The sequence below is a fragment of the Eschrichtius robustus genome, chromosome 12 (genome assembly GCF_028021215.1).
Source record: "Eschrichtius robustus isolate mEscRob2 chromosome 12, mEscRob2.pri, whole genome shotgun sequence".
In the NCBI taxonomy this organism is placed as follows: domain Eukaryota; kingdom Metazoa; phylum Chordata; class Mammalia; order Artiodactyla; family Eschrichtiidae; genus Eschrichtius; species Eschrichtius robustus.
Window position 1 is genome coordinate 102,832,483 of NC_090835.1, and position 22,171 is coordinate 102,854,653.

Here is a 22,171-nt window from a genome sequence, read left to right on the forward strand (position 1 = left end):
ACAAAACTGCATTAGTAGCACAGTTACATTACAAATTTACAATGACAAAATTACATTAGTGGTACAAAAATACATATTCACTTTTAGGCAAAAGTCTCGAAGTATTGAAAAAGCTGGATGTCAACACCAAAAGGAACCAGAAAGGATATCTAATCCAAGCCCATTGTTTTATACTTGGGGAAACTGAGTCCCAAGGGGGTTAACTGCCTTCCCAGAATGACACAACTAGTTCATGCTAATCAGAAACCAGAATGTCTGACTCCTGAAATCTGGTTTAAATTTGCCCCTTTTTATGTGGCACCACCTGCTTTCCTTTTCAGCTCAGAAGCACTGCAGCGGTCAACCAATTTTATTCCCCAGTCATGCACATCCACAGCAAAAGGAGGAATACCAGGGAAGAAAAGGAAATTCAAGGTTAAAAACCTTCAGGGCCTGCCCCCTGCACACCAAATGTCTTGACAGGCCATGCTCTGACATTAATTCTTCTCTAAAGAATGGAGCAATCCTCTCCCCTTCTCCACCCCACTCTGGGAGACCTTGAACCCTGATCTACGGTAGCAAGACCCCTGCACTAGAGAAACTCTTGCATATGTACACAGGAGCCTGATCAAGGATCTTTACGGCAGCAGTGACATAAGGGCAAGAAATTGGAAACAACCTAAATATCCAACAAGGGGATGACGGATGGTGAAACCATTGCACACCTCTTGTCTGAAGTGCTGAGTAGCAGCTAAAAAGAATGAGGTGTGTAAGTGGCATGAAAGAAGTCTCCAACACATTATTAAGTAAAAGGAAACAAATTGCCAAACGATACATAGGGTATGAAAAAAATCAAGGAGACACCTAAGGTACCATATATATGTGTGTACATGCCCAATAAAAGGTCTTGAAAAATCCACTCCAAACTCACTGCAGGGGTTACCAGCAGGACACAGAATGGGATCGTGGAGAGTCTGATGGTCATAATTTCAAGCCTCATCTTGAAAATGCCGAGGTCAATCCTGCGTCTAGGCTTTCACACTGGCTGTTCCTTCTGCCTTGGGACACTCTTCCCTGGGGTTTTTGCATGGCTGGCGAGTTCTCTGTTAGGTTCCTGCTTAGTTGTCCCCTCCTCAGAGGTCTTCACTGATGCCCTGTCTAAAGCAACCATCCCCAGGCTGTGGGTGAGGGATGGAGAGAGACTTTTCATTGTATACCGTTTTGTGCCCTTGAATTTCAAACCAAGTGAAGTTATCACCCATTCAAAAAATAAATAACAATGTAAAAACCTTCAGGACTTGAAGGGAAGAAAGAAACTTATAACTACTTTAAAACAAACAAATTTCTTTTAACTTACAAAATCTATAATATTTCAAATCGAAGTGCATAAATTAAAAAGTGATATTCCACCCATATATCCAATCTTACTCTCCCAGAGTTATCACTTTTACCACTGGGTGCATGTCCTTTCTGATACTTTATACTGGAATTCAAATCAAATCTCAGGTTAGGTGATTTAGGTCAAGGCTTATCTTAAATATAATGCCCATTGGAATTAGATAACTGTACAGATGTTTTTAAATATTTTATTGCAAGCAAAACGTGTACCTAAACACTGAAAATAGATGAGTGAATTCTCTCAGAGGACTGGCCTTTTTGGAAGGAGTGAAATAGTTATTCAACTCTCTGTATAAGGAAAACAAACAGATAATTAATGCACAATAATCCACTTATACTGGAATATCTTTTGTCTTTTGTTTATGTCGATTTGGTCAAATTTTCTTTTCTTTACATTTATGTCTGCTGCCATAATCAACTCTTTAAGCATTTTAGGGTGGGGAAGGTGTCACACAGTGACAGCATTCCCCACTAAACTATATCTCTGACTTAGTGGTGAACTACCTTGTGGTTCCTTCCCATTTCTCTCAGACTAATACACACGTTGTTTTTTCATTCTTCAATGTGGAAATTATTTTTCATAAATCTTTTGGAAATATTCTAAGTTCAACATATACTACCCATTTTCTACTTTAAAGATGTCAGAATATCTTAGGGAGAAAGCGTTTTGTGCATTGTTTATTTATATACCAAAAGCTACATAAATTGTATCACTATCACACATAAATTAAACATAAGTATACATAAAACATAAATATATATACATAAATTATATCGCTATTATATCTTTTGGTATTGCAAATAAAGATCATTAAAACTAGTAACGGCTGAATGGGCTATACAAATTACTTGACACTATCTAACATACCCAGTATTCTTTGATAATCTTTAAATTCAGAATTCTACTGCTACCCCTGAGCTGGAGCGCTGAGGTTTGCTAGCTCCTTCTCCACCTGTCACACCACCCCACCACTCCGACCCGCCTTCGGCCCCGCCCCTCACTTAGCCCCGCCTCTGCGCACAGGCGCACCTTCCGCGCCCCCCTCCGTTCAGCCAGTAGCCGGTGACGTTCGTGAGAGTAGGACGTCCCTCTCAGCCAATGCAGGAGACCCTTGCTGACCCAGTCCCTCCCCTGCCGAGAGCTCGGCCGGAAGATGGCGGCCGCCGCTGAGTTGACGCTGTTGGAGAAGTGTCTGGGGCTGAGTAAAGGGAACAAGTACAGCGCTCAGGGCGAGCGCCAGGTGAGAAGCTGAGGCAGCGCGGAGGGGAAGAGGTGGACGGGAGCGCGGCCTGCTGAGCCGGGGTGGGACCGGGCCGGCGGGCGGAGGCGGCGGATCGAGGGTACCGCGCCTCTCCTCCCCACAACGTGTCTGCGCCGCCGGGTCTCCTCCTGCGGCCCCGGCTCCCGGAGGGAGGAGGGGGCACCTGCTCCTCTCGGGCTTGGCCTGAACTTTTCCTCTTGCGAAATTGTCATCATCATCCCATTCTGGGAAAGCAAGGCGGTCCTCAGAGAGCCCTCGGGTAGACCGAGCTGGAGGCCCCGCGTGTGCGTTCAGTGACAGCATTTGCTGTAACAGTACCTTTCATTCAGAATTACGCAGCGACTGCGGAGAGCAAACGGGGTGCCGAGTACACCGTGCTAGGCCGGGGGATACGGAGGTGGTCGAGGCGGACATACCCCTCCCCTCAGGAAGCTTGATTTTTAGCTGGGTGGACAAACATTGCAGCTGTGTTAGTTACAGTACTGAAAAGTGCTGCATTGCAGCGTAGACGTATGAGAGATCACGTAGTGGGTCCTGGCGCAATCTGGGAGATTCGGTTTTTCTGAGGCCTTGTGAGGTCAAGTTCAATGTGCAGCGTGCAGAGATCGAGGGGGGAAGTTCCGCGGTTGGAGGTTGCCTGGTGGGGCGTAAGGACTCAGATTTCTGAGGGCTTTGAAGGACGTTTGTGTTTTATTAGGTGGGTGGTTGCGGTGGAGGAATCAATGTATCAGAGGAAAATGTAGGAAGACAACTTTGGATTATATACGTTTTTTGCCCCTTTGAGATTTTTTTCTAGATGATACTTGGTTTTTGTTGTGACTTTTTCTGTTCTTCATTTGGTCCATGTTAAAATCTTGTCTCCAGAGCAGTCGTATTGTAGTTTTTACACGTAAGTTAGATCGAAGTCTGGAAAGGATAACATGACTTGCCTGAGACCAGCCCACTGATTGGTGCAGAGTAGGCATTGGAGCCGAGTGGCCAGCTTGTGCTTTTGCCTCTGTACTCCTGCCGATTCCTCCCCTTCTGCCCCTACTCCCTGGTTTGGTTTCTGTTTTTTAGGGAACGTTACCAAACATGAGTCTTGCCTTCAGGGAGCTTATGATCCAGTATGAGAAATAGTTATTGACAGTTCATGTTAATCAGAACAGAAGAGCTGCTAAATGGAGGAAAGCGTTGTTGAGGAATGTGGAAGAGAAAGTTAATTCTGACTCTAAAAATGAGTTTGTAAACTACATGAAAAGCTGGTGTTTAAAGTGTGTAAGACCAGTAAATTACGAAAGATTGGGTAATTGGGGGTAACAAGTAGAGCAATACGATGGATGATGCAATGCAAAGTAAACCCAGAGTTGTAGTTCGAGGCCCAGTTGTGAGGGCTGTGGAGTTCACAGTGTGGTTTCTTATTTTATTTTAATTAAACCTTTCTTTCTCTTTAGCTTTCTTTTTTTTTTTTTTAAGCAGAGGACAGCTATTGAAGGTTTTCGTTGATGTGTTTGGGGAAAGGGATGAGGATATATGGTAAGATTTATTCATTTTGGGGGGAAGACAACTGACAGCAATAGCCAGCAATAAGGCATTCACTGCAATATTATCGATAATAAAAATTTGAAAACAATCCAGGAATCCAGCTCTAGGAGAATGGTTATTAAATTACGTACATCAGCACATTGGAATATTATTTATGTAGCCATTGAAAGTGATCACTTTGAAGACCATGGAACCTTAAGATGAATGTGAAGTGGTATGTGTCCCGTGATTGCAGCTGCATGAGGTTTGTCTACTTAGGCCGCGTAAAGGAAAGAGAATGAACTTTCCAGCCAAATGTACTTGATTGGAACCCTGACTCTGCCGTTACAAACCTGGTGACCTTGGTTCTTTATCTGTAAACTGAGGAGGAAATTACTTACCTGTCTTAGAAGATATAATGATTAGATGAGAAAGTAACCGGGAATTTTTTGAGTTCCTGTGATGGGATTGTGGATAATTTATTTTTCCAAATAATTTTCTAGAATTGTCATTTTACCCCCACAGTCAGTAGTTGCGAGTCCTTTTCTTTCCTCTTTCTTTCTCTCTTTTCTCCGTTTCTCCCTCTCCCTCTCTCTTTTTTTCTCCCTCCCTCCCTCCCTTCCTTCCTGTCTTTCTTTCCTCCCTCCTTCCCTCCCTCCCCTCCTCCCCCCACCCTCTCTCTCTCTCCCCCTTCCTTCCTTCCTCCTCTCCTTCCTTCCTTCCTTCCTTCCTTCCTCCCTTCCTCCCTCCCTCCCTCCCTTCCTTCCTTTCCTCCCTCCCTCCTTCCCTCCCTCCCTCCTTCCCTCCCTCCCTTCCCCTTCTTAAAAGCACGCGCATCTCAGTGAGTTACCTGCCATAAAATGCACACAAACACAGTCAAGGAATGGAACATTGGCAGCATCCCCAGTGAGTTGCTATTGTTTTCTTTTAATGCGTTTTTTTAAAGGAGGTTATTGGTGATCTTAGAAGTAATGGTTTCATTTGAGGGTGAAGGCAAAAGTCAGAGTTCAAGGAGCTAAGTAATGAATGGAAAGTAGCCGGTGAGGAAGTGGAAAGCTGAGACTACCTCTGGTTGCTTCCTTTAACGTTTAGGAGGTAACCTTTGAATCTGTATCCATAAAATGTTAACCTCCCCGTATACTTCACATGGTCACATTGACCTAGATGTAAGTGTGAAAGGGCCCTGAACAGTGAAAATCGCTATCCGAGTTCAGTATACTATTTGAACTGAACAGATGGCTGAAAAGAGTAGCCGTCTTCCAGGGGAAGTATTCTCTTTTGGTTTCCTGAGGCCATTTAGATTGTATACTTGTTGTTTATAATTGGTCAGTCTCCCCATTGGTGATACTTTCCATTTTCTTTTAAATTTCTCAAAATGCTTCGCTTAGTTGCGCATCAAGAACATTTAAATTAATTAGCAATTTCTTATAATCTGAGCCGTCGGATTGCTGTTACAGTAGGGGAAACTTAAAAAGTAGGATTGTTTTTCAGGTGATTACCTGAAACCCATACTTTATATGAGACTTTTATAATCAGTGACCTCACTCTAAATGACTCCAGAATTGATGAATATGCAATCCATGGCAAGGAAATCACCATCACTAGTCCACACCTAGTTAATGAGATAACTATTCATATTAGATCACATATCACTTAAACCAGGATAGAACTCATTTGGTGGTTCTAGCTGTATCAACACGAATTCAGTGTTCACTATAACTGTTTCTTACTTTTGTTGTTACAGAAGTTGGGTTTATTTAAGCATGTTCATTCACCTTGCTAAATAAGATATGGGTAATCTTGATCAAAATTAATGTGGTATTATTAGGATTTCCATTTTCTCTTTTTGTACATATGTAGTTATAAATTATACAGAAGCATCATTACTAATTTTTGCAATGTTATTACCAGTTTCATAGCATCAGGCATCTATTATCAAATGTAAATTATGTAACTTATTTTCCTGACTCATTTGTAGGTAATTTAATATCTTAAGGGTATTTGAAAAAACAGTTTGGGATTTAACGATTACTTAGAACTTACAGTCGTGATGGTATTTGTTTTTAAAATTTATCTGAAGAACTTTTTTTCTTTTTAAGATTCCAGTTCTTCAGACGAACAATGGTCCAAGTCTAACGGGATTGACTACCATAGCAGCTCACTTAGTCCAGCAGGCCAACAAGGAATATTTGCTGGGGAGCACCGCGGAGGAAAAAGCAGTGGTTCAACAGTGGTTAGAATACAGGGTAACTCAAGTAGATGGACACTCCAATAAAGATGACATCCGCACTGTTCTGAAGGTATCGCCACGTCTCTTTATAGGCTGAAATGTGTGAACTCTTAATAACAGGGATGTCTCTTCCCTGAGATTCAGTAACTGAAGTTGTTGGCTTTCTTTACTTGTTTCCTTCTGCCTCATGTTAGTTTGTAGCTGTTATTACCTTTGCCTGGAACAGACTCTGCCAGCCCTTCAGCTCAGACCTCAGCTCAGATACCCCTTCCTCAGCTCGTCCTTGGTTACTGTCTCTCAAACAGATGCACTTCCTTGTTCTAAATGCTTTTCTTTCCTAACACAGCACCCTGTGCTTTTCCTTTGCAGCACTAATCATAGTCAATAATAATAGCTTTGTATGATTTTTTTAATGTGATGGCTTGATATTCATTTCCCCCACTCAGCAGTCCTGATTCCCTAAGCAGTAAAGTACCTTCTTAAAGCCAAGGGGGAATCAAAGTTTTGGGGGTTGTAGTTTGTAAAAAACTGTCCACTTGATCTGAGAAAGCCCACATTTCCCGCCTTTGAGACGGATTGTTTCGGGATTTGTATTTTCTTTCTAAAGAGGTCAAGTTAGAATTAAAGAATCTATTGATATAAAATATAAACCAAATATGGCTCCAGAATCACTAAGAATAAAAAATCTTTATAAATAAAATTATTTTTGTTAATTATATAAAAATAAAGTGTTGTTTTGGGGGTTTTTTTTGTTTTTTTTTTTTTAAGCTTAAAATTTGAAGGAACCTTAGAGATCACCCAGACAACCACATGTCATTGTAAGAATCCCTTCTGTTTCCTAATTTTATTCCAATTATAATATAAATTGGTAATATAAGTTGTACAAGAAGATCTTATGGTACTGAAAGTTTTTCATTTATCATTCTGGGAGAAATGGTTTAAACTGTATTCCTGACAGGTACCATCAATAGAACTGGTAGAAAATAAATTTCAGGTCTCTTTCCTTTATAGGTCTGTCCTGATCAACAACTCTTTTTTAATACCCACGAGTGGCAGCGTTCCCAAAGGGAAGCAAGCATGTCTTCCCTCTAAGTGAATGGGAGCTTTCAGGCAAATAAAAAGTAAATATAACTCTCTCTTACAGTTTTCCAAAAGAAAGCATTAGTAGTGAAGTATTTAATTCTGAAATATTTCATTGAAATTGGGTGTATAAGTTCAAAAGTTGTATTCAGAGGTTTGGTATTAGGAGCACAGAAGTATAAAACATTGTGTCTGGGATATGTCAATATTATCATCTGAAGTCTCAACTGGGAGAATCCAGCTGGCGATATGACCATCTTTGAAATGTACAAGGCACTGGATGATTTGGGTTGTCGCCCTTGCTCTGCCACTGTTTGCTCATCTGTCCCTACAGTGATGAGTAGGATACGGTCCTAGGGGCTGATGATACAGTGACCCACTAGGCACAGCCCCTGCCCTTACAGAACTCAGACCAGTGGGGGAGACAGATGTATGTGTGATTTGGGGCCAGATGAGAAAGGGTTGTTTACTGTTTTACTTTGCTTTTTGCTATTTCGTGATAGCGTTTTTATTTAAAAGGCAGTATCCGTTGTAGAACTTTAAGAAATATAAGTAGGCAAATAAGAGAAATTTCAAACATTTGTAGTCCCACCATCAAGCGAGAACTGTTAATAACACTTATATTCGGTCCTCAGATATTGAATTATTGACTCCCTTTTGTGTTCTTCACGTGCTTTTTCTTTTCTCATACATATGTGTTGTATTTTAAAACCGGCCGCTCTTGGACACTGTAACTTGGCTTTTTTTGTTCACTGACAGTACGTTGGGAGCATCTTTTCAAGTCCGTAAATACTCGCTTATACGGTCTCTGATAACCTGTTAGTACTCCGTCATATAGCTGTGCCAAGATTTAGTCTGTCCTCATGTAGTGTTGGATTGTTGCTGAATATTTTCACACGTTCCCATTGGTTTCCTTAGGCAAATCCCTACAAGGGAAATGGTTGGGCCAAAGCTGTATATGTCTTTAGGGCTATGTTGCTCCTCTGCCTTCCAGAAAAGTGTATTGACAGTGGCTTCTTCCACAAAACCCTTGCTGCCCTGGATGTTACCCCTTTTCCTCCTTTACCACCCCGATTTCATAACCAGAACAAACCAAAAAGTGATCTCTTTGTTTACTTCGCACTTTTTTCCTTGACGTTGTTAATGCCGTGGCATTTTTTTCATAATGCTTATGAGCATCTTCATTATTTTTCAAAATTTGCTTATACGTATTCTTTGCCTGTTTCTATACTGGCCTATTTCTGTTTTTATTACTCATTTTTTTAAAATGTTGCTACTAAGGATATTGTGAAAGGATTTCATTTACTTGCTAAAGTTCCATTTCAGAGTTAAAACCACAGTGGCTCATAATTAAGGTAATGTGTAATTTCAGAAAGCAGGCATTATGATACACTAACATTTGGATCTAGACGGAGGATATATAGTTGTTTATTATACTGCTTTTTCAATATTATTAGAAGGTTTAATAATAGGTAGTTAAGAGGAAGAAGAAAAATCAGGTGGAACTCTATAGAGGGAAATATTTTTTAAAGTTTGGCAATGGCATCAGAAAGACTTGTTTAAAAAAAAAATGTAATGAACATCAGACATTAGTTCTGTTCCCTGAATATTTTGAATGTGTGAAATTGTTTTGAATTTCAGAATTCAATTTCTGAAAAATTTCTGAATTTCTGAAAAATCAGAATTTAATTTCTGAAAATTTTGATTTATATCACTAATCAGAAAGATATTACCTAGTCATAGTTTTTGAAACTCCATTTCAAAGTCTTTATAACTAAAGAGTATAACCTTAAAAGAGTTTTTATAGCTAAAATATAGATATGGATTCTATTTTAAGAATATATATACTATACAAAGCAGTGTTGAATTATTGTTTCAGACCTTTTTAAAAATGCTTCTTAACATTAATTGTAGATATATTTATTTTATTCTTATGCTTTACCAAACTTGTTTCATTTGAAGACATTTGAAGAAAAACCATCTCCATTAAGCAGATTACTATAGAATTTAAGTGGTAGCCTGTAATATACCAGTGTATTTTACCCTCTCTACCCAATTTTATTTTGATTCTTATGCATTTGCTTCCCTGTTTATGTCCATGTTCCTTTATGTCATCATCTGTACCACCCCTAACAGTCCCATATTCATATACCGTTTTGAAAATTACTGTCTTTAAGTGAAGGCATGGGCAAACGCAAAGAGATCAGATTCAATTCAGCAAACATTTACTGATTACTGAACCACTATGTGCCAAGCATTTGGCATATGATTTGAGAATCAAAACAGACTTCTCTCTCTATAGCTTAAGAAATTTTTCTAGAATGAATGCTATTGACCTCTGGGGCAGTGTTTTATAACTAGTCTTTAGAGGAGCCTGTGAGAATATCTGATATTTATAAATCTTTCTCTGAAGGTGAGATGAATCTTTTGTCTCCTTTCATGTGAATGTAATTTAATGTAAATTCCTGTGCTGTTAAACTACATGTTAATTTCAAACCAAAAATATGTATATAATATATTTTCTTTTGTCTAGATTTTTTCTTTTCTCAGGAAACTAATTGATTTTATTTATGCTGGTCTATCAGACAGTACTTCTGATTTAGATTAGGATCCTTTAAATTTTTTATTTAATTTTTTAACATGTACTTAAAATTTTTTTTCCTTCAAAAGTGCCTCTCAGCTGTTTAGGGAGCTCAGTGCTTAACCTTTTAAAAATTGGTGGTCATTGTCTGAGGAACAAATGACAGAACTTTCTGTAGCTTTAAATGGTGTTTAAAATTGGAGTCTTTAAGGTGTTAGAAAAACTAGATATCCAACTGCAAAGGAATGAAACTGGACTCTTACCTTACACAATATTTAAAAATTAACTCAAAATGGATCAAAGTCCTAAACATAAGACCAAACACTGTAGAACTCTTAGAAGAAAACCTAGGGGGGAGGCTTCATGTCGTTTGATTTGGCACCGATTTCTTGTGTATAACACCAAAAACCCAGGCATCAAAAGTAAAAATAGATAAATTGGCCTTCATCAAAATGTGAGGCTTCTTTGCGTCAATAGACACAATCAACAGAGTGAAAAGGCAACCCATGGAATGGGAGAAAAATATTTGCAAATCATATATCTGGTAATATCCAGTATATATGAAGAACTACAACTCAACAACAACAAAAAACTAAGAACCCAGTTAAAAATGAACAAAGGACTCAGGTAGACATTTCTCCAGAGAAGATATAGGAAGCTAATAAGCATCTGAAAAGATGCTCAGCATCACTAATCATTAGGGAAATGTAAATCAAAACCACAGTGAAATACCACCTCATATCCATTAGGTTCACTACTACCAAAAATAAAAACCAAAATAGCAAGTATTGGTGAGGATGTGCAGAAATTGGAAAACTTGTACACTGTTGGTGGGAATGTAAAATGGTGCAGCTGCTATGAAAAACAGTATGGCGATTCATCAAGAGTTAAAATTATCATATTTACTGTATGATCCAATAATTCCACTTACGGAAATATACCAAAAGAATTCACACTAGGTCTCAAAGAGATATTTGTACACCCATGTTCATGCCAGTGTTATTCACAGTAGCAGTTAGGTGGAATCAACCCAAGTGTCTGCTGACAGATGAATGGATGAAAAAAATGTGGTCTATACATACAGTGGAATGTTATTCAGCCTTAAGGAAATTCTGACACATTTTATAACATGGATGAACCTTGAGGATATCATGCTCAGTGAAATAAGCCAGTCACAAAAAGACAAATAGTATATGATTCTACTTATATACAACATATAAAATAGTCAAATTCATAGAAACAGAAAGCAGAATGGTGATTGCCAGGGCCTGGGGGATGAGGGAAAGGGGGAGTAGTTTAATAAGTACAGAGCTTTAGTTTTCTGAGATGAAAAAATTCTGAAAATTGATTGCACCACAGTGTGAATACCCTTAACACTTACTGCATTATGCACCTAAAAATGGTTACGGTGGTAAATTAAAATTTGATTAATTTTACTTGTTACATGTATTTACCTCAATTAAAAAGTTAAAAATATATGCATATTAAAACGCAACAATAATAATTATAATAGTAATTATTAATGACATTAATATAATTATATTAATTATATATTAATATAATTAATATGATCAATATTATAATGATATTGATATATTGATTAATATATAATTAATTGATATTATTAATATTATTGATTATAATTATAATTGTAATTAATAATTATAATAATATTATAATTCTCTTAAAACATAGGAATTGTTGGGCTTCCCTGGTGGCGCAGTGGTTAAGAATCCGCCTGCCAATGCAGGGGACACGGGTTCGAGCCCTGGTCTGGGAAGATCCCACATGCCGCAGAGCAACTAAGCCCGTGCACCACAACTACTGATCCCACGCTCTAGAGCCCATGAGCCACAACTATTGAGCCCGTGTGCCACAGCTAGTGAAGCCGGTGCGCCTAGAGCCCATGCTCCGCAACAAAAGAAGCCACTGCAATGAGAAGGCCACGCACCACAACTAGAGGAAGCCCGCATGAAGCAATGAAGACCCAACGCAGCCAAAAATAAAATAATTAAATTTTTTAAAAAAATAGGAATTGTTGAGGAGCTTTTTATATTTTAATGGAAAAAATAAATCCAACATGAGCATGATTTACAAAATGCACCCCCCCCCAAAAAAAATTGGAGTCTTTGAAATGATCAGAGATGGCACTGTGAATATCATTTTCTAATGTTTTCTTATTTCTTTAAAATAAGGCTAATAATATTTACCTTATTTTTAAAAATGAGTTGATTGTTATGTGATTTATGATTTTGAATGAATTCGAATCTATTATTGTCAAAGATTAAATTTATTAAATTAAATGTCAGTATTGTATTTTCTAATAGCCTTCTAAATGTTTCAAGTCAAATGTGTAGTTAACTTTATTATTACTGTTTTTTAAATTAATATTTTTTATTTTTTTTTCCCTAGGATCTTAATTCATATCTTGAAGATAAAGTCTACCTTACAGGATATAACTTCACATTAGCAGATATCCTCTTATACTATGGACTTCATCGCTTTATTGTGAGTATTTGAATAGTTATTGGTGTTTTTGTCTGTGATGTTCAGAATGATATGTTTTGTCTTGAATTTAAATCAAATTTGAATTTTCAACTTATCACATGAAAGTGAAAGGAATTATTTTTATGCAAGGTACCTTATGCAAATATTCCTTCCATGGATCCATCACACATAGGAGCTTCCTGTTCCTTGACCTGCTTGATTCCTGTTCTTGTTCCTGTTTTTCTTTGGGGCTCCTTCTCTTGCCACCCTTTGTACTCGCTTGTCATCCTCACCTGGACCCCACCGTCCCCTTTCTGCTCCAGCTCTACGCCTCGATTTCAGTACCGCACCTTCTGTGCCATCTCTTACCCTAGCTCTTAATCTTACTCCCTAGTTCCATCATTATCCGAAGTAACTCAATTCCTTCCCTCTTTCCAAACCTGTACACTTTCTTCCCCATCCAGCCTAGATCCCGTTAGTGTAACTCAAATCCCCAACTCTTGGTCAGTCCAAATCCGTGCCTTCAGTCCTATCTCCCCGCTGAGCTATATAGGAGAAATCACACACAAGCTGTCATTAAGAAGATGAGCATTTCTCCCCTCTAATTAAAAAAATAAAAGATGACAAGGAAGTGTAACTCTTGCAAACCAACGTGTATATTTACCTTCTTCCCTCTCTGGCTTATACAGGTCATGCGATAGGGAAAGGAAATACCCTGAGAAGGAGGGAGCTTGTGTGGAATTTCTTTGCCAGCAGAGTGGACAGGGTCCTAATGCACAGCACTTGCAGCGCTGGCTGCCAAGCTGTTTCACTGTGAGTCTAGGTGCCCACAAGGGCGTATGGTTTTCAAGCAGGTTAGAAGAGTTTCATTCAATGCCACGTGTGAAAACTAGACTTCCAGGGAGTTCCCTGGTGGCCTAGTGGTTAGGATTCCAGGCTTTCACTGCCCTGGCCCGGGTTCAATCCCTGGTCAGGGAACTAAGATCCCATAAGCCACGCAGCTCAGCCAAAAAAAGTGAATAAAATAAAACTTAAAAAAAAACTAGGCTTCTGTTAACAATATTCAATGATCCCTGCCTATTTATATTCCCTATTTTGACATGTATATCCTTTTTATATTTAGTGATTACAGTATTATGATTGAGTATCTCATGCTTATTGTTTTCAAAACAAAATTGAGTGAAATGATACGTAAATCACTGTTCACCGTTCCTTTGGGTTCATGAAATGAGTCCATAACCAAAGCAGCTCTCCCACCCTGGTCCACACGCAGGCAGATTATATCAGAGAAGTAAACACCTTCTCAAGGAGCGGGCCTCACAGATGAAACCTGTGCTGTGACAGCGTTGCCCTGTGGTGTTAAATGACATTCCTGTTGAGTGAAGTGTAAATATACCCAGGTGAGAAAAAAAGTGATTACTAGGTGTTAAGTTGAGGCAGAGTAGACGGGAGGTTCAGATCGGCTTCCTGCTTGTGTTCATCAGACAGTTCTGGCGCTTTGTTTGCCATGGCAGTGCATTTATTTTTGCCCTCATACGTTCCTTCATTTACTTGTTCACGTTATTAAATACTTAATATGTAAGTCAGCGCAATCAGCGCAGTATACAAAACAGCAGTCAGGGAACCTTCAAGGCATCAAATAGTCCTGCTGTATTTTGTTTCAGTGTGAGCCCGATTTTAGCGGTGGCTGCATTACTCTGAGATCTGGTCCATCTTAATTCCCTCTGAGGAATATTACATTGTTCTTCCTTTGTTAAACTGCCAGTTACTGTTGCCATTTATTATCACCCCAGTGACTCATTGCTTTCTTAAAGTGATTTCTTCAGTAGATAGCAGTCCCTATGAACAGGCTGTTACTCAAGATTATTAAAATCCTTTGTAAAGTTATGTGCTGCTTGACTATAAGATTGTTATCAATGAGATACATTTGTTTCCAAGTTCGGAGCACCAGTGGAGGTGTCATTCTTTTAGAAAGAAAGGAAAAGTAAAAAGAGCTGCAGACAGTCCCAGAACGCCGGCCGTAAAGAATGTCCCAGAGGCAGCATGGTGCCAGTTGGAAAGGTAGCAAACCAACATTTCATCCTGATCTGGAATGGGTCACTCAGAAGAGTTTCTCACATGTCTTCATGGAAAATTAGTGACTAAGAATGTTATCTGTTTGGCTTTAAAGTTCAAACTAGTTGTAGAGTGCCAATATAAATAAGAAGGAATGATTAGGTAGAGGAGCCAAGCATTGCTGTAGACTCACTGGCATTCTGACCAGTAAGAAGCAGGAAATGGTAACTAGAACAAGCGCATTGTGTTTCCTGTTGTAAAAAAAAGAAGAAGAAAAAAATAGTCAATTAGAAAGGAATGATGGAAAACCAGTTTTAAGTAAAATATTTGATGGGGATCCCATCCCAAAAGTTCTAAAACAATGTAAGTTTGGTGAGGGTAAAATCTTTCTGTTTGTTTGTTTCTCTGTTTACAGTACGTTCAGAAATAGAATGTCTACCAAAAAAGTAGTGGCGGTAACAAAGCGAGGTCAGTCATAATTTTCTCAGACTCAAGGGGCAAGCTCCACAGTTTAAACCAGAAGGTTAAGCATAACCTGATCCTTCTGAAAAAGTGCTGCATTTCTAGCAAAATGTTCTGAGGGAATATGAACAAGTTTACATTCTCTAAAATAGATCATCTAGTTAAAAATTATTGGAATAAATTAGGAAATGTTAGAAGAAACTTTAGAAGTTCCTGGAATAACAGTTATTTTGTGCTGTGGGTCTGTTGTAATCCTTACACTAGAGACCGAAACAGTGAAATTTTTAAGTTGGAGAATATCGATTTTGCCAGGTGTTGTAGTTTGTTGCTGTTGTTATAATCTTCAGTGATAGGCCTGGTGGCAGCATGTGCTAGTCCGGGTGATACCAAACGCTGTTCTGAAGTGTAAACAGTAAATAGACACCGCCCTTTTTTCCCTGTGTCAAAATCTGAGTGAACAACTTGAACGTAGATCAAACAAGCATCAGTACTTTATTGTTTGGAAATGCTTTCTCGGTGCATTTTAATTCATTCTGAAAAATAACATCTCACAAAACGGCTGAGTAGAGACTTTTTAAAATGAAAGAGTTCTTAAATTAGTCAAATTTGTAAGCAGTCAGATTGGATTCATCATGTATTTCAAAAGCTGACATGAAATCAAGTTGGAGTAATACTTGCTACTTTTTGCTTTAACTGTCAGTAAAGAGGTGTGTTGAAGTTGGTTTTGAATTTTATTTACGTATGTAAATACGTATGTATGTATTTATGTATGAAGGGAGGGAAGGAAGGAGGAAGGAAGGAAGGAAAATTCACCCCCATTTCCTGTTAGAGTTGCAGCTATGTTTACTAGTAGTTGAACTTCTTAAAAATCTTGTATTTTCTTTAGAAGTCAGTGGTGAAGTTCACCTATGGTAAAGATTTAGAAAAAGAACAAAAAGTTAGCTCTTTTACAGAATGTGTTTTACCTTTTGAAATATGGACTGATACTCGGTTTATTCCGCAATGGTTGTTTAAGTGCCTTCTATGTACAGCACACAAGATAGTCAGGAAAAATATAATTCTTTACATGTGAAACCATGAATTCTCTTTTAATAAAAAGTAACTTTTACACTAAAAAAAAGACATTCTTGACCAATTTTCTTGACTAATGTGTTAATTTTTTATCTGCTTGCCATGGCCTAACTATGTTATGGGTGAACAGTTACAGTCACACGTTTCTGATGACTGGATGCAACCCTCCACCCCCTTAAACAAGATGAGAATATTTTTGTAATTTGCTGTAGCAGCTTGCTGTGTAGGATTTAGACCAGAAACTTAAATTTTACATAACAGTAGCAGTGAGACCCCCTGCTAGTAAAACTGGTCCAACAGAGATAGACATTTGACACCAAAGATATTAACAGATCGGATGTTGATACAATTGTATCCTAATGTCATAAAGGAAAAAAGGAAAAAAGGAAGGCAGGATGACTTCTATCACTTTCTCTGTTTAGACTGCATTATAGTAAATGTGAAATGAAAATACAAGTTCAATTAAACATTTATTGAGAAAATGCTATATGTCTACCTTTTAATTTTATTGCTAATAATATTTTCTATTCTGTAATAATTATTAGATACCAGAGTGATTTGTCCTTCAGTGTTGTTCACCTGGTGACTTAGCAGAGTGTTTGCCTGTAGGCACAAGTATATGCTAAATTCTGAACAGCCATAGGGCATCCATCGCTAAAAGCACCTTCCAACAAGCATACTGCTAATGGGTTTGAAGTGCGTGAGGGTGACTGAGATTTTTGGTGTGTGTGAACATTCCTTGTCAGTTTTATGGAGACTTGCAATATGTTAAACAAATGAATTAACAACAGGAGAAGGAACTACACTAATCTTACCTGGTCCGTGGCCGTCCTACTGGCTTCTCCTTACCTGACACCTCTTCATGATTCTAATCCAAGATTTGGCTCAAAGAAAAGGCTTCAAGTCACCTACTTTGGGATCTGAGCCCAGTGAAATGATAGGCACCCACTGTTTTGATTGCATCTTTCCCTAACCAAATCTCCGGGCATCCTTGTAGCTTGACAGTAAATTCTGTGAACTGCTACATCCTCTAAAGATCGAGTGCAGCTTTATTGCAAACAGACTTCAGAAGGTCTGTTGTTGATCTGAGACATACACCTCAGAAATAGCCCTTCCTTCTTGTATTAAGCAATAATCCCCTAACATTAAATGAGTCATTGTCTTCTTCAGTAAAATTTTTCCCCAGAGTTTAGTAGAAAGAAACAGTTGTCTACACATACATATACACCAGCCATCTACAAATTATATATATATATATATATATATATATATATATGTATTTGAGTTTACATTGTATTCCCTTGTTAAGTATGTTAGATGCCAATAAACCTTTCTTATTTTAGGTTTGCGAAAAATATTGGAGAAAGAACCATGTCTTAGTCTCTCAGAAGCTATTCTCTTCCTTTCTTCTATTTTCCTTTACAATAAAGTAAAAAAACAAACTTTAGTGCTCCAGATCCTGTGTTAATGTAAATTTTTCATATGTTGAAAACTTCAGATTTCGCCCCTAAGCACATCTGGTTTTGAACTGAACATGAAATCATTAAACAAATGGTGGGCTCGTCCAAGTGGCTGAAATGGTTCACTCCTATCTGAATATGTTGGCTTTGAGAACTGTGGGGGGTTTTTTTCCCCAATTTCTATCTCCTACTCAAATGGTATTAATAGTTGCACTTATGTAATGTCTGTGTTGTGTGTGTGTTTTTAATCTCTACTTAGGTTGACCTGACAGTTCAAGAAAAGGAGAAATATCTTAACGTGTCTCGCTGGTTTTGTCACATTCAGCATTATCCAGGCATCAGGCAACATCTGTCTAGTGTTGTCTTCATCAAGAACAGACTATATACTAATTCCCACTAGAAGCCATCTGCGCTGTACAGAAGAGTGATTAAGATATTTTAAATGGAAAGTGTATTCTGGACCAGAGGACTGACATGAATTTTTAGGCAGCCATTCTTTATTCATTGAAGTTGGTAGAATTTTTAAAGTATAAACTTGTGTCCCAACATTTTATTTGTTCTTTAGTTGAAATTTTGCAGTTTTTTTATGTAAAACTTCAAGTGCTGTCAAAACTTGAGCTGAGATCAAGGTATCAATTATCTTGTTTCTAGAGATGAAATTTATTTTAATAAAAGTTGCAAATCAGTGGCTTAATCTTAAAAAAAAAATAGTCATTCCGATGGTTGACATATTTGGCTATTTATTGACCTCTTTCATCTTATAAATTAATTTTCCCCTTCTGAATATTTATAGTAGTTTGTTTTTTAAGAACTAGGATAAATTGTGCCAAGGAGACAGAAAGGGAAGACAGATGGATTTGTTTTCAGATATTTATGTGAGCCAGTAAACGTGGTTGAAAAAGTCACTTTTTGTTTGTTTCTTTCCTGTAGTCAGTATTCATTGAGGTGAAACTACTGCACTGCCCTAGAGGGAAGTGGAATAAAATACATTCCCTCGAATTAATGGTTCTTTTGTTGTCTTTGGGCTCATTGGAATATGCAGTAGCTAAAAAGCAATGGGAAATTCCCACTATCCCACTAATTTTGGACTTGGTAACTACTAGATTTTTCTAAACTAAAAACCAACATAGAAAGGCTGCTGTTGACATTCTGTGTAAAGAGCGAAGACTCATACTGTATTAAAACAAACCTGTACAGTTTATAACTCTTAGTGGCTGAGTAAATAAATAATCAATGATTGAGAGCTAAAGAGCTTATATTTACAAATAACAGGAAAAATTGTCTTTGAGCACTTCACTGTTAATGCTGTGTAACATTTTGGTGCTGACTCTGAGTCTCAGTAGAGTACAATTCAAAGCTCAAGTGCACAGAGCAGAGACTTGGGAAGTGTCCATCCCTTTGGCCCAGTCCTGCTTTGATCACATACTAGCCGAATGCATGACCTAAAGCAAATCAGTTAACCATATTTTCTTAATCTCTATACATAAAATGTAAAAGTAAAGATAACTCTAAATGTTGAGGGTTTGTGGAGACAAACCATATGTGAAAAAGCCTAACATACAGCCCATGGCTGTCAGTAAAGGTTTCTCTTTGTAAGAGGCCCCCCCACTCCTCCCGCTTTTGTTCTTCACGCTACTGAGTCAAGAGATTTAATAGGCCAAGAGTATTGAGTATATTGTAATAGATCAAGATAATTTTCACAGGATTGGATTTCACAATTCATTGCTATTGGGAGCATTTTTAATTTTTACAAAGTAGCCTTTATATTAGAAACTGTGGACTTGTATTTGCATGTTCAGAGACTAAAGGGCTCAAGTTCCCCTTGGGAGTTAGTACGTGTGCTACAGAGGCAGGCCCAGTCTGACTTCTCATGCATGCCGCTGCCCCAGCTGGGTCTGCTGTAAGGCTTCCACCTTAAATTCCACTGCTGCAAATTACTCCTTCCCCTAACACTTCTCTGGTCTCCCCTGGACCGGGGAGGTAAGCAGGATAGACAGGATAGGCAAGAGATGGGCTAGCCAGTCCTCCCATCCCAACCATTTCACTCTTTTTCCTTCAGTGTAGGTCAGCTGTGAGGAAGCAGGGGACAGAGGATACCGGATACCTCTTTGCCAAATGTATCCTCTTCCCACTTCCACCTGGTGAGTCTTTTTTTTTTTTGGCCGCGCCCCATGGCTTGCTGGATCTTAGTTCCCTGACCAGGGATTGAACCCGGGCCCACGGCAGTGAAAGCGCCGTGTCCTAACCACTGGACCACCAGGGAAGTCCCCCTTGTGAATCTTACATCTGCTAGTCAGTTCTTCATTGCAGAGCATATCATTGCTTCAGTAGGTTATCACCTACTACGTGTCAGGATGATCTTGGAAGATGCAGGGGTGGCAGAAAGAGAAAATCCTGGCTCCCGTAGGCAAAGGTTAGATAAGGTTAGATGTTCTCAGCGTCTAAATCAAAACAATTCATTTCCCCTTAGAAAAGCTGCGGGGCGTCCTGGGTCATTTCCGTCAGGTACTTCTCTACCTGAAATGCCCTTTCTTTCTCACTTGATGACCTCTTCAGTATGTGTCCTGGAAGTCAAGTCCACGCTGACCAACCCACCTCCCCCTGCCTCCCATCTGGCACTGACGTCATTGTGCTATTTTTGATCACTAGTTTCTTCCACCAGATGTTTAATTCCTTGGGAGCAGAGGCTGTCTTTTCGCAGCTGTCCAAACAATAACTGACACGTAACAGTAAATGCTTGATGTGTGTTGAAAGAATCTAGTATTAAGTCCATTTTGAGCTAACCAAGAGAAGTGTAAGTGTGAATTGCAATTAGGTACAGGTGTATAGCAGAAAAACCAAATAACATTAAACTGGGTTGTTTTTTTCTTATGTGAAAGAAGACAGCCCACAGTTGGTATTAGGCATCTAGCTGCTTCTTCATACTGAACAAGTAGCTTTCTTTCTCAAGTTCAACTCATGGTCCAAGATGGCTATTGGCTCTAGACTTCAAGTCCATGATTAAGACCTAAGGAAGGAGGCCAAGAGGAAGGGCAAAAAGACTCCTCTCCCAGCTGAGTCAGTCCACTTGAAGGACCTTTCCGGGAAGCCCTATTCAGCAAAATCTATTTACATGTCTTTGGCCATCCCAGCTGCTGGGAGAAAGGCTGGAAATGTAGTCCTTTAGCACACACATTGCCAGCCAGAACCAAACTTGTGCTATGAATGAGGAAGAAGGAAGAGAGGGATACAGCTAGGTAGGCAGCTAGCTATCTCTATCATGGTAAGTAGTGTTTAAATGGGAAAATACTTTCTGAATGCTAAATAATCCAGTTGTAAAAGAATTTTTGTGAGTAAATTGTTGGCATTCCATGGATCACCGGTTTGCAAAGAATTCGAATACCGTAGACTGAATACTTTTCACTGATCACGGTTTTCAAGGTTCACAAGCTATTTTAGGATCCTGCAGTACTGAGTTATGAGGTTCTGTTAATGCACTTTTAATAACAGCACTAACGGCTGACACTTATTGAGCGCTCAGTATGTGTTCGGCACCACTCTAAGTGTTTTAAGTGAATTCACTCCTTTAATTCTTATCCCCTTTTGCCAGATAATGAAACTGAGGCACAGATTGGTAAAGGAACTTCCCCCGGTCACAGCCAGTATCCAGGGGTGGGGGTTCAGTCGAGTGCCTGGCTCAAACTCAGTCTGTGAGCACCGGTGTGCCTGGCAAGTTCTGCTTAACCAACGTGTGAAATTCGTTTTTGCCAACCTTAGAAGAAGCTGCCCTAGGCATTGGATAAAACAAAAGTGTACAGAACTTCGAGAATAAATTAGATGTTTCCACAATTCTGGATATACTAAAAATGCCTGACTCGTACCCTTTAAATGGGAAAATTTTGTGATATGTGAATTATAGCTTAATAAAGCAGGCTTTTGTTGTTGTTTTTGGCTGCACCACGTGGCATGTGGGATCTTAGTTCCCCAACCAGGGATCTAACCCACGCCCCTGCATTGGAAGCGCGGACTCTTAACCACTGGACCGCAAAGGAAGTCCTAAAGCAGCTTTCTTCCTTCCTTTCTTTCTTTCTCTCTCTCTCTTTCTTTCTTTCTTCCTTTTTCTTTCTTTCTTTCTTTCTTTCTTTCTTTCTTTCTTTCTTTCTTTCTTTCTTTCTTTCTTTCTTTCTTTCTTTCTTTCTTTCTTTTTCTCTTCCTTCCTTCCTCTCTGTCTCTCTCCCTCCCTCCCTCCCTCCCTCCCTCTCCCTCTCCCTCTCTCTCTCTCTCTCTCTCTCTTTCTTTCTTTCTTTCTGAGTCAAATACATTAGCCTCACCGTATATTAATTATGAGACCTTGGATAAGTCACTGCATGTGAAATTCCTCTTATGAAACGAGGTGAAGATGACTGATCTCATTTAATTTGCAATATGACGGTATAAAAATTACCTAGCACAGTGCCTGGCACACAGAAAGTGATCAGTGAAGGACAAACTGCTATGGAAGATTGTAGAATCGTAACCCACAATTTTATAAATTCAAATTCTTAACTAATCCATAAGCCTCTTCCCACCGGCCATCTCTGAGGCACCTGCTCAACAAGAGCAGATAAGATAACTAGGCAGAGCA

General features: G+C 38.9%; 1 protein-coding gene and 1 non-coding gene across 3 annotated transcripts; one reads left to right on the forward strand and one right to left on the reverse strand.

Moving 5' to 3' along the window:
- The first annotated feature begins 2,453 nt into the window (after window positions 1-2,453).
- On the forward strand, window positions 2,454-21,504 carry EEF1E1 (eukaryotic translation elongation factor 1 epsilon 1). 2 transcript variants are annotated; one of them, XM_068558520.1, is made up of 4 exons: window positions 2,454-2,618; window positions 6,242-6,442; window positions 12,446-12,541; window positions 21,158-21,504. In XM_068558520.1, exons 1-4 carry the CDS (start codon window positions 2,532-2,534, stop codon window positions 21,377-21,379), a joined length of 606 nt encoding a protein of 201 aa, XP_068414621.1. In that variant the 5' UTR covers window positions 2,454-2,531; the 3' UTR covers window positions 21,380-21,504. The 2 variants fall into 2 exon arrangements, with proteins under 2 accessions (XP_068414621.1, XP_068414622.1); XM_068558521.1 differs by lacking the exon at window positions 21,158-21,504 and adding an exon at window positions 17,828-18,567 and having other exon boundaries at window positions 2,464-2,618.
- TRNAE-UUC (transfer RNA glutamic acid (anticodon UUC)) lies at window positions 19,759-19,831 on the reverse strand. Its single transcript has one exon. It is a non-coding gene; the product is annotated as a tRNA-Glu (tRNA).
- Window positions 21,505-22,171: the final 667 nt, after the last annotated feature.

Excerpts from the sequence above, each read along its gene's own strand:
- EEF1E1 (XM_068558520.1), top strand. The coding sequence starts at position 2,532 with ATGGCGGCCGCCGCTGAGTTGACGCTGTTGGAGAAGTGTCTGGGGCTG. Across the intron at positions 6,443-12,445 it reads ACATCCGCACTGTTCTGAAG|GATCTTAATTCATATCTTGA; the intron begins GTATCGCCACGT and ends TTTTTTCCCTAG. Across the intron at positions 12,542-21,157 it reads ATGGACTTCATCGCTTTATT|ATAATGAAACTGAGGCACAG; the intron begins GTGAGTATTTGA and ends CCCTTTTGCCAG.